The sequence below is a fragment of the Anser anser genome (assembly GCF_964211835.1).
Source record: "Anser anser genome assembly, chromosome: 3".
Classification (NCBI taxonomy): Eukaryota; Metazoa; Chordata; class Aves; order Anseriformes; family Anatidae; genus Anser; species Anser anser.
Genome location: NC_139722.1, coordinates 65,821,515 through 65,833,681, shown reverse-complemented (window position 1 = coordinate 65,833,681; position 12,167 = coordinate 65,821,515). Strand labels below are relative to the sequence as shown.

Sequence of the window (12,167 nt, the reverse complement as noted above, 5' to 3'; positions counted from 1 at the left end):
AATATTAGCATGAGGCCAAGTGCAGATATTGATGTTCAAGCTATTAACTTTTATTCTAGTTTCATAATCTTTTAAAGTAACTTTACATCTCTAATACTTATGTCAGTCATCTACATAACATGATCCTTCTGCAATCCCCGCAAGAGAAAAGCAAAATATTTGAGTATCTCATCGTCTTGATCCAGAACAAAAACAACACTTCATATCTATGTTGTTTCCAAACGAAAATGCCGAGCAGGCAGGCAGTGATTTACACAGCAGCTGAATTTCACAGTACCAACTAGCAACAAACAGGAACAGTGGCTGAAGGCATGAATTACCTAAACAAAAGCTGCAAGAGCCTCGGAGCTTTCCACGAATACTAGCACTAATATTGGCACCTTTTATTCCAGTGCTTATGCAGAGGCATAGATTCTAGAGTGTAGTATGCATAAAAAACAGAAAACAGTAATTCTTAAGAGTCAAAATCTGACAGATACTCACCTCGAGACTGTGCAACAACAAAACCTGCCAGCACTCAACACTTTTTCAGTAGACCCTGCATGAGCAGTACTAGCACGAGATACAATGATTGTTCTTCTGCAGTAGAAGAACAGCACATTAGACTGCAGCAGAACGGGCAGTGTGACCACAAGGAGAGGCTGTGACTTATTTTCTTAAGATTATGCTCTGAGAGTCTGAGGAGACTAAGAACTGACTGTTGGAAAGAAGCTTTCAACAGCGGTGCTCTTCCCAGATGTAGACATCACAAGAGGCAGAACTATTTTGCACCAGACATGAACCGGAAAGAGTTTACAAAGAACAACTAACTCCTATGCAAGGATCAACCAAGTGCATTAGGACTTCTCAGTTTGGAAGGAAGTTAACACAGGCTAGGACGTAAGAGCACAAAGTCACAACAGACATGGACAGAGTGGACAAGGACCAAGTGTTCAGTGCCTGTAACAACAGAAAAAGCAGGACACATCAAAGCTGGTCAGTTCTGAACATGAGAAATCAGTTCCTCAAACGGAGCTGCAGCAAGGAGTTTTGTAGGTAACTTCTCAAACATCGTGAAGGTTATCTAGGACAGCCTCACGGATGCTGGAGTTCACATGCTTTCAAGGGGAGACTGGACAAGTTCACCGAAATCCATTTAGTAACTCATTAGATAGGAACTTCAGGCCTCCAATACCCCAGCAGCTCAGAGGAAAGCAATGGTGCGTATCTTTCAAACGCTCTTCCTCAGGCATCAGCTTTTGGCCAACAACAGCAGCGCAGCGTTAGGCTGGAGGGGCTTTCCGCCTGACCCGGTGAGGCCAGCCACATTCTTACAGAAGTCAAAGTGCAGGAAGAACATGAACTGCATTTGCTGAAGGAGAAATAGCAGTGCGACATGTCACAGCAGCCCAGGTAATGATGTGTGTTTGTTCATCATTCTAGTTATGAATCCATTTGTCAGAGAGGGATTTATTGATCTGATACCTCACCCCTCTGTTTTACCTGCTCTATAATCAGGTTCTTTCACTTTATCTCATGGACTTCGGCGGAACCCATCACATGGCATTCGCAAAATTTATGAGTAGGATTATATGATGTGATCGCCTACAATAGCCTGACAGCCTGATACACGCCCAACTCGCTGCAGTGCTTACACTTCCCAGCCAGGTACTTTAAACACTATGCAACAGGTACTGTTTGCTCCCAGATAAAGGTAGGCCACTGCAAGTCCTGGAACGTCAGCTAATCACAAAAAGGCTGCTCTTGCAACATTATAGGTAATACAGGAAAAGTTGGAAAGATTGGTGAAATACCCCTCTCTGACTCCTAAAAATGCTCATGGGGTTCTGACATGAAACTTCACAGGCCCTTCACTACTGAAATGTGATGCCAAACGTAGGTCCTAGTGATTCACAAAAGGCATACAGAGCACAGAGGGGGGCAGAAAAAGTAGCTTTGGAAACTCTGCCTGCAAGGCTGCATTGGTTTTGAAGGGGAAAGCTATCTTCCCTGATGCTCAGATCATTATATATCAATTATGCAAACCCACCTGCCAATTTATACCACATACTTTGTGTATCAGGAACATTGTATAATCACTTCTCTCTACAAAGGCAAAAAGTTAAGCCAGCTAAGCTTTCACGATTAAAGTGTATTCAGTAAGATGTTAAAGAATAACTTGAGCTCCCACAAAGAACTCTGAAGTGGCTGCAGTACAGCCTGTGAAGTCCTCTGCTGGCCTTGTCAGGCTAAATACCGGCACCCCACTACAGGCCTGAGATCCTTCAATCCCTACATCTTCAGGGTAGGCAGCCCACAAATCTGCTCTGTGTGCCTGCTGGTCTCTTGGCCGAGCTGAGCAGCTCTGTTCTGCCCAAGATTCACCAACTGGATGTCCACACACATCCCATGCTGAGGTTAGGACTGCTGCAGTGAACGGGGACATTTCCATGCTATAAATCAAGAGAGGAAGAGACTGTATTGGCAACGTTGCTCAGTTTTTACACTCTAGCTAGAGCACTTGCTCATGAAAGTTGGAGGGAGAATCAACTACACAGTAATCTTGTGGGGCAATTCCATACCGACATCTCAAAGCTAGCAGAAAGCTATGGAACATGTGTAAGTGGTCCTAAATACAACAGTCATTGGTATTAAGCAACAGTTTGTCCTCCTCACTCAGAAGGAGAGTCCACTATTTTGACTCAGGATTTTTATTTTAATTGACAGCTGACAGTCAGGTACTCATCAGTCCCAGCCGAGCACATGCTACTCATGCTCTCTCAAAGATGAAAGCAGATGATACTTTCCATTGTGAAGCAGGGACTAGAAAGAGAAACAAAATCTGGATCTGAACAAGTGAGCACCGTGGAGGCCGTATCGCTAGCTGTTACACCAGGTCAAGCCTTCCTTCCAGGCTCGCACAGTAACAATTTTCCCCCCCTCCTAGAAGGAAAAAAATCCTGCGCGCTGCTCAGTAAAATCCTGAGACCTCAGCTGCTTCAGCCGAGAGATATATTTCTCAGCTCACAGACTAAACATTACCTAATGCTGAAACCAGGTTTCAAAAACAAGAACACAACCCAGCCAAGATATATTACTTAACAGTGTGCAGCGTGGTTCAATGATCTCGGGCAGCACTGCCTTCCTTCAAGGTCAATTCAGTGATTATGGGATTTACAGTGCGCTTAAAGCTCTTTGGACACAGAGTGCCAAACAAGAGTGACACTGATGCAGGAGTCTTCAATGGTCATCAAGAAGATTTATTCTCAAGAAGTCCTGGTTTATCACTGTGGTTTGTTTTTTTTTTTCTTCTTCATTTTCGTGTGTATGTGTGTGGACAGAGGAAGATGTTCATGTGGGCAGAGGAAGAAGAATAGGAAGGCTCATCTCCCCCCTCTGCCCGCTAAGAACGCTAAGAAATTCTTTAAGTACTGGCTAACATTAACAGTTAACACCCTTGATTTCTCTGCAGCAGCTAGAGAACAAACTGACCTCAGAAATGCTTATTCAGCTCATACAGTAATTTGGTTTTTTGGCACGATTGTGAACTCTTTCTCTTACAACTTTAGCCATCTGTGAACTACTCCCTACTTTTACTATTAATAGAATCCTTCACCTTCCTCTTGCAGCCATGACTAGGACTTTGCACATATGGTAAATATAAACTTTACTTTTTGCACTAGATTATACACCTCCTGGTACCGAGTACACTAAATACCGTATCATCTGACGTATTGCAATTTGTGCTTACAAGGAAAGGCAAAAATCTTATTACTGTCTAAATGTAAAGCTATCCATAAGCTAAGAGTATTTTAATTATTTATGAGAACTTATGGTTGTGATTTTTTTAATTTCAGTACAATTATAGCAATCTGATGTGAAGAAATTGAAGATAAAACATATGTGCAGTTAGAAGACACAGTCAAGAACAAACTGGGAAGATCTGGGAAATACCAATAATTACCATTATTTGCATTTTGACTGAATTCCTGTTGCTACACTCACCTCTTGACAAACTTCTTGAACTGTAATGCCAAAAGGTGCTCACAGAGACCAAAAGGCTTGGCAAAAGACCTGCACGCGGTCTTCATGTTCATTTTCAGAACGCATGTATATTCAACAGCAAACAGGTACAGAGGACTCGTCTAACCACTTAATACCAAGCACACACTAGCACATTAATAATAACACAGGACTGGGAAAAACCTTTTGAGTCATCCGTTCCAGTTCCGCACTCCTACATACAGCAGCATTAAAACATATCCTTGTCAGACTTTATCTTTAAGGGTGTTAAGTCTTGGAATAGTCTCCTAATAAGACCAAGGCAGAGGGGAGGGGGGTGACAGGGGAAGGAAAAGCAACCAAAAAGTTAACTGCTCTGATGTTCAAGAGTCTCCTAAACAACGAGTCTTGCTTAAAGCATTTCTTCCTTCTCTTTGTCATTTAAACCCTTTATTTTAAAGGGGAGAGAGCAGGTAACTTAATTCTACCAGGCTAAACTAGCCCAGCATTCTTTTTGTGAGGAGGCTTTCTGCCTCCAGTCATCCCCAAAGCCTTTTGTAGGTTCTGCTTTGGATTTGTATTTTCTGGACAATGAAATGTCATTGAAAATGGTAACTTATCTTCTACGAAAGCTACCACTAGCACCTTCTATTAGTGCTTTCCATTAGAGAAACCCCACAGATTGTAGGTCAATGGACAAGAACAGCCATTCTATCAACGACCAATCCACATCCTTTCAGCCCATATAGTGCGGGACCTTCTTCCACCCCTCCAAGTTTAACCGCTGAAATGGAGCTTTTACATCCCTTTATATGGTAGCCTGCTACATCACCAATACCACCACCACGGTATTGACGCGTTTCAGTAGCATGCTTGGCTTCCTGAACACAGGCCATTAGTAAATATATTAGAAAAGGGTGCCTCTCTGTATTATTCACCTGTATTCTCTTTAGCACCACAAGCTGTTAGATTGCATTTACTGCTGTCCTCTCTTTAGCATTATATACATGCATACGAGTATTAAAGGTTTTTGTGTGACACTACAGAAAATGCTCTGCTGCAAAGCTGACTTCATTTCTTGTAAGGCTTTTTTTCCCTAAGAGATTTCCTAAGGAAAAAATCCACCTTCAAAAACAGTAACAGAGCATGCCGATAGGTCTGATCAAATTAAGAGGTCTATAGAACAGAGATCACATTTCCTTCTCCTTCTGTAAGTAACGTTCAACAGTCCACAGCCCTACAATTCTATTTATTAGATTGGTTTGGTTTGCAGAAGAACGTAATTCAGCTAAAATACCATCTATATAATGAGTGAAACAGAAATGAACTAGAATCATATTGATATAGGAAAAACGCAGTGAGCACAGGCACTCTAGTAATGAACAGATATGAGGCTGATCAATTAAGTTTATTGAGCATTTCACTTGTTTTCAGATAACAAAACAAGATTTGGACAAGGTGATGTCTCTTGCGCTTTTGTATGTAATAATTCACCATTTGCAAAACCTAATGAACTACGGTACAAATTAGATGGAAGTTAAGCATCTGAACTGTTGATGAACTCCCAGTTAAAAACCCTTATGAACTGGGAACAAGTTATACATATATAGCTTACCTCAGAGATCTTGCTGTTACGTAACTGCTATACACAGCAGAATGTCTGTGTTAAGTTATACATTAACACTTGCCTTTATTATAAAAAAGTTACTTTAGAGTTATTTTCTGGAAGGTTTCTAAGATTTGTTTTGAGCACTGTAGACATGCATCAGATCCAACTAATTACAACTAAATGATACCACGGAATCTGGAATATATTTTGCTTTACAGCTTTTCACTATGATATACTATTAAAATACAAAATCACTAATGTTCTAGCGTTAGTGGACTTACTAGTTTACTGTGAAAGACTAAATTCCAGTCATGATCTGTAAGTGCCTTGGTGCATGATTTGTTTAAATAAAAGATTTACACAGAGGTTTACCTTAGTTTTCTTAGGGATAGGGAGAAGATGATTGACAAAAACTTTGCTTCTTGCTAAGAAATAAAGATTTTAAGATGACAACTGATGACCAGCTTGTCAAACTGTACCCACATCAACATGAGATCTGCCAAACAACATTGTATTTACTTATGCCAAGCTGACAAGACATGCAAACAGCTGTAGGTAGCAAATATTTAGTACCCATATATTCGACCTACCAGAAACTAAAACTGCATCCCTGTGTTTCCACAGAGTTCACGCTATCATTCCTCACAGATGCCAAAGGCTGTTATCATGCTCTCTCTAAGCACAATTTTGCCTTTGGAGTGACATCTTTACATCCTTTCCACCGTACCCTGCAAACTGACCGAAATCCTTTTTAGCTGTATTAAGAGCAAATGAGGTGGGTTGGAAGGTCACAAATTCACTGTCTCAGTCTGAAGCAGTCAAATTAAATTGTTGTATTAAAATAGACGTGGCAAAATTCCCCTTTTCTGTTTCCAGTACGATGGCAGTTAGCCCCACTGAACAGAAGATTAAATGCAGATTGCAAAAAAAGCGCTTACACTATACAAACTATTGACAAAGAGTCTTCGCCACGAATTCCAGCCGGTAGGTCACATCTCAGAAATCATCTGAGTACAGTTGTCCTTCCCCAGTGGAAGGGGGCTTACAATATTCACCTTTGTTATTCACTGGTGAGTCAGTCAACAAATAAACAAAAACATCACCATCTGTGAAGGAATAAGAGCATACCCAGACCAGATATAATATTTTTTTTTTTTAAGAGATTAAAGATTTTTTCCACTTATCCATGGCTTCCAGTACAACTTAATCCTAAACTAAGTTGTGCTTTTCAAGAAAAGCACCCTGGAATTAGCAAATGACTAATAATACTAAGAGAGAGATTATCCACACACAAAATCTTACATCTATGCTTTGTAAATTACATATTTTCTCCCCCACCTGCAGAAGGGCCCTTGCAATACACATTTTTCTATGCTGTAATACGTCATCTCCTATTGTCTAAATACATCCAGGGAGACTGAAGATTTAGCATTTCTTAAAAAGACTGGGTGCATTACTTTTTTTTTTCCTGAAGTTTACAGGAACTACAGTGCAAGATAATTTAAGCACTTCTGTTTTGAAAAAAAAGTAAGTTAAACCAAGTTTAATGCTATGGCGGTAGAACGCCCATTGCTTATGACCATAAAGATAAGCTTGCTCACTCCAATTCCACCGGGCGTAGCTAATAATCACGTTACTCCTTTACTGCACTGCATTTTAAGAGGCACTACCCCTGTTGCAAACAGAGGGCAACAACAACCTGCTCTGATTATGGTCTTCGGGGTTCAGAAGCACGTCTGCCCCAGCGAATACCCAAAGCTTTGCATTAGGCAGTTAGCTCCTCAAGAGGATTCGTGTTTCTAACTGGCAGAGCGCAGCAGGCTTTAAAAACAAAACAAAAATACACTAGCAAACCCCTAGGGGAGGAAGCTCAAAAAAGTAAATGAGGAGTAATGAAAAAAAAAAAAAAAAGCTAAGCTTAAGCAAACTTATCTGTCTTCAATAATAATAAAAAGTTACTTATTTTTGCCTTTTTTTTTTTAATAGTAGAGACTATCTGGCAATAGACCCACCAGTAGCACCGTGGCAAAAGGCATTCATGCCCTGCAATTTAGCTTTTAATCGCGAAGATGAAGCGTTTACCCTAGGCTTTCAGATGCGCGTTTCGCGTGTACAAACGCACGCCGATACCAAACGGACACCAGGGCAGTTCTGCCACCCCGGACAAGCGGCGAAGCCCCAAACCTCTCCGCCTGAGAGCCCCTGGAGGGGGCTGCACACCCCCGAGGAGGCAGGAGGGCGGCGGGGGGCAGCGGCGAAGGGCTCCGTGCCGCTCCGAGGGGACGCCCCCCGCTCCCCGTTAAGCCGCCGCGGTGCTCCTGGTGCCTAAAGCTTACCGGCTTGGGCATTTTCAGCGCTCTCGGTGCTTCCCCGGCTCGAGAGGGACACGCTCATGCAGCAGCTGCCGAACGCCCTGTGAGGAGGAGGAGGAGGAGGGGTTGAGGAGGAGGAGGAGGAAGGAGCCGCTCCCGGCCACGGCGGCAGCGCAGCCCACGAGTGCGGCGCCGGCCGCCCGGCGGCGGTTAAGTACGCAGGTGGGGCCGCGGCGGTGACTCACCACCGCCGGCCATTACCCGCCGCTCCCCCAGCGCCCTCCGAGCTGCGGGGCCGGCCCCGCTCCGACGTCCCACGGCCGAGAAGGGGGGAGAAGAACCCGGCTCCTCGAGGGGATCCCGGCCGCCCCCTACCCCCCCCCCCCCCCCCGGGGCGGGGCTGCCCTCGAAGCGACGGGCAACAGGTGCCTGCGGGCGGGGTGGCGACGCCGGGCGGCTGCCTTTGCCCGCCGGGTTGCCGGGGCGGCTCCGTCTCCTCCTCCTCGTTCCCCTCCGTGCCCCTCGCCCGCGGGCGCTGCCTCCCCTCAGCCCCCCGCGGCGAGCCCCCGGCGCCCTGCCCTGTCACAACATGGCCGCCGGGCCGCGCCCCGCCTGCACCTGTGTCCCAACAGTTAGTGTGTTTCCAGAAGTCCAAAATCAGGAGATGGGATTACTTAAGAACATGACAGGTTTGTGTGTCGAAGGACGTTTTCAGCAAGAAAAGTTCGAAAATCCAAGCTCAGTACAAAGCAACAGGACTAATTCAGTTGGCCGTTGAGACCAAAAAATATTGTGCAACCAGCCTAACAATTCATAGACACGCGAAGATGACACACAGTCCGTGTCTCTGCCCCTTGTTCCTTGTCCTCCTTCATCCATAAACGCGCTCCTGCAGATAAAGTATTGGTGAGTTCTGCAGGAGCTGCGGGCCTCCTGCAGCATCTCCTCGCTTGGCTGGGCATAAGAGCAGCTCGTATTTACATAGTCATGGGCAACAGCGTGTAGGACGCAGCTCTTCCGCTGTGCCGGCGATGGCATGTAGCTGAGCTGTGAGGTTAAGGAAATCATGCAGCCTGCACCCAAGCCGCTGCCTGCAACATCCCCATTTCAAGCCGCGTGCGGCTGTTTGGTGAGAAAAGGCACGGGACGAGAATGGGGAGCTGCAAAGCAAAGCGAGTAACAACCAGCAAATGGAAAAAATAATAAGGCAGGGGAGACCATGAAAGATATCAAGGGCTGGTAAGAAAAAAGACACCCCCGTGTTTTCTTCAGGTCCTGCATTAGAAAAGATCCAAACGGTGTCCTCCCTCACAGACTGCTCCAGGCAGCAACTGGAAGTGCTACATTCAAATGAAAGACATGTTCCTGCATCAGGTCTGTCAGAGAAAGGGGAGGGGAGCAGAGCTGGAGACTGACAGAATTCGCGGCTATGTTCCTTTCCTGTTGCATGATCCCAAGGGATTAGAAGAAGCTTTATACTGTCAAAACTGAGCCAGCGGCATGACAGCATGTAACAGCAGGCGAGAAGAAATAGTCTAAGCGAAACGGCTTCTAAGAAAGGTTCACTGGATAACACATCTTTGGGGAACAGATACGGCCTCCATTTGCAGATGGAACAAATCCACTGAGATGTTCTTTCATCATGTTAATTTAATAAAATATGATTTATGAGGATACTTTCTGTACTCTTTTTTTTAAGCAATAAGTTAATGCTGGGATTCAGTAGGATTCAGTGGGCATTGGACATGGGACATGGACCAGACCAGAATACCACTGTTTTGGGTAAACTGCCAAGCACAAGAAACGACTGTTCCAAGTAAGAAATACTTAAACAACCCAGTTTTTGTAGCTTTCACTCAGAAACCCAAGTAGTGTTTTTGGATTATTTTTTGGGGGGGAATATATGGATGCAAAAAATATACAGATGAGATATTTTTATTCCTTAGTGTTAACATCCATATTTTGGCTTTTTTTTTGGAAAAAAAAGAAAAGCCAAAATATGTTTGTGTCTGCATACCCTAGAAACAGGGGATTTTGCACAGATTTAAGGGGAAGCCCATTTTGATCCAGGGAGATTTCCATTCTCCAAATCTTTTCCTGTCTGAAGCTCAGCATGGGCTCGGAAACCATCAACCAGGGGCTCCATATTGGAGTGATACCTCATTTAAGAGATCCTAATCTCTTCAATGACTTGAATCAGTCAGGTAAGCTTGTTTCCATGTTATTTATGTACCCAAGCTTAACCCCCTGAATTTTTATTACGCTTACCATTGCTTCCTAATCACACAGAGGTAGAGGCAAAAGGAATTTAGATGACTAATAATTAAGTGTGGCAACATACAATCTTTAGGTTCCTGTTTGCCACAGCACCTAACCCTGTGCCATTCTCCTACAATCACCTGCAATATATGGGGAAAGATAGATACCTCAATGGTATCCATAACTACCGGCTTACTCAACACCACTCCACCCAAACGCAACCAACAAGAACATGTTGAATGCATACAGGCAGAATTGTCTTCTGTGGAAGGAGCGAGAAACAACTGACAGGTTGGAGCACATGTTAGAGACTCTTAGCTTCCTTCTTGGGCTTTTGCCTTGTGTGAGGTATGTTTTCAAACCACCTTGACTGCAGAGCACCAGTGACTTACTAAACTCTCAGTTTGGCAGGGTATTCTGTTACAGTAAGAAACTCTCTTCTGTAGCTGATTTTCTCTTCTGTAGCTGATCCCTGATTTTCGTCCTTTATGTTTCACTCCCCACTTCCCCCAAAAATGGATGGAAAGAAATATAATGTTATCCCCTTCTTCTCTTTTATATAGAAGTCTATGCATTCTTTGCAGATGCAGTGCAGCCAGTCTAACTCCTGTTTCCAGAGAGGGGATGAAAGCCCCCTGTTCTCTTGCTTTCTGGAGAGTGTCCTGACAGTCAGCACACTGAATTTTTGGAGCATGGGCATCACGTATAATACTGATAAGCATTGTCTAAGATTGCTTACGGACTGAATCCCCATTGGAGTCTGGGTGGGGGAATGTCGGAGCAGTCATGAAATCAACTCCCATCACAAAAGTCTAGGGCAGAAATAGCAATATGAAAAAAACATACAAATGTAGAAGCTGGGGGAATTTTCATATGAAAAATCTATGGTTACTTCTAGATGTAGGCATTGGCTAAGCAGGAAAGTGCTTTTATAGCCACCCTAACTACAGCATTTTCTTTCAGATCTCACAGTCAAGCATAAGACCCAAATCAAAATGAAGCCTTTAAGTTACAGGATTAAGAGCCGCTCTGATCCAACACTTAACCTTCTTTATTAAGAGGATAGCATTACTAACAATTTACAGGAATTACTAAAGCAGAGGAGGTGATGAAAGGACCTAGATTGCTCAGCAGGTCAGTAGCAGAACCCAGTTTCTGTTTTCTTCCCTGTAACAGCTCTTGTGCCCTACTGCCCTCTAACCAAACTGCATTTTAAGAACCTAATCAAGCCTGCCTTCCCTTTTTTAAAGAAAGACCCATTTACTTTTGCTGTTCTACTTAAACTTATCATTATAAAGTGGCTTTTGCTTAACAGGTTTGGTGCCAGCCAGGTTTTAGTCAAAATAAAACTTCCTAAGCTTGATGATCCTGGAACTGTGAAATATGGAATCTTGTGTCCTAAAACCACCATTCTTTGTTGCTCGTGCAAAATCAGTGGTCTCAACAAGAGACAGGCTTGAACTCCTCCTTTCTACACATATGAAGCTTTATGCAGGTTTAGAGTTTTTGGCAAGGCGTGGTTGGAAGAGTTTTGCAGCATCTCTGGTGATTTCTTTGCATTTTTACTCCAGGGCTTTTTTTTTTTTTTTTTTTAACTGGAAATTTAGAGTGGCTAACTCTGTCCCCTTGACAACTTGCAGGCATTCAGTATAGCAGGTAGAAGGAAGGATACCGCATTCTGAGCCACTTTATATATATCTGAAGAGATTTGCTCTCACCTAGGACAGAGGATGATTTTCTTTGTCAATTGCAACAGCTGTGGAGGAAAAGGAATTGTAACGTATTGACAATAACTTCTCTTGCATCGTGCATGACTGTGAAAAGGCAATTTATTCCTCATTACAATTCCTGAAATATTGGCATTATAATTCCTGAAATGTCACACTTCAGGAAGTGTGGCCAAGGATCTGGTGAGTTCTAGTTCTGCCTGAACTGAAAGCTGCTTCCTCATTACCCACACTGAGCTTATTGAAAACCCGACAAATTCAGGTCACCGTGGACCAGCA

General features: G+C 43.6%; 1 protein-coding gene across 2 annotated transcripts in view; it reads right to left on the bottom strand.

The window, feature by feature from the left end:
• The window catches only part of EZR (ezrin), a 37,514-nt gene extending 29,140 nt beyond the window's left edge, over positions 1–8,374 (bottom strand). Inside the window, exons 1-2 of one of the 2 annotated variants that reach the window (XM_083830946.1) lie at positions 8,148–8,374; positions 7,927–8,003 (exon numbers count right to left, since the gene is read on the bottom strand). In XM_083830946.1, coding sequence (XP_083687072.1) covers positions 7,927–7,938 — 12 coding nt within the window. In that variant the 5' untranslated portion in view covers positions 7,939–8,003; positions 8,148–8,374. The remainder of the gene's footprint in view (positions 1–7,926; positions 8,004–8,147) is intronic. The other variant, XM_083830947.1, reaches the window with a different exon arrangement.
• Positions 8,375–12,167: the final 3,793 nt, after the last annotated feature.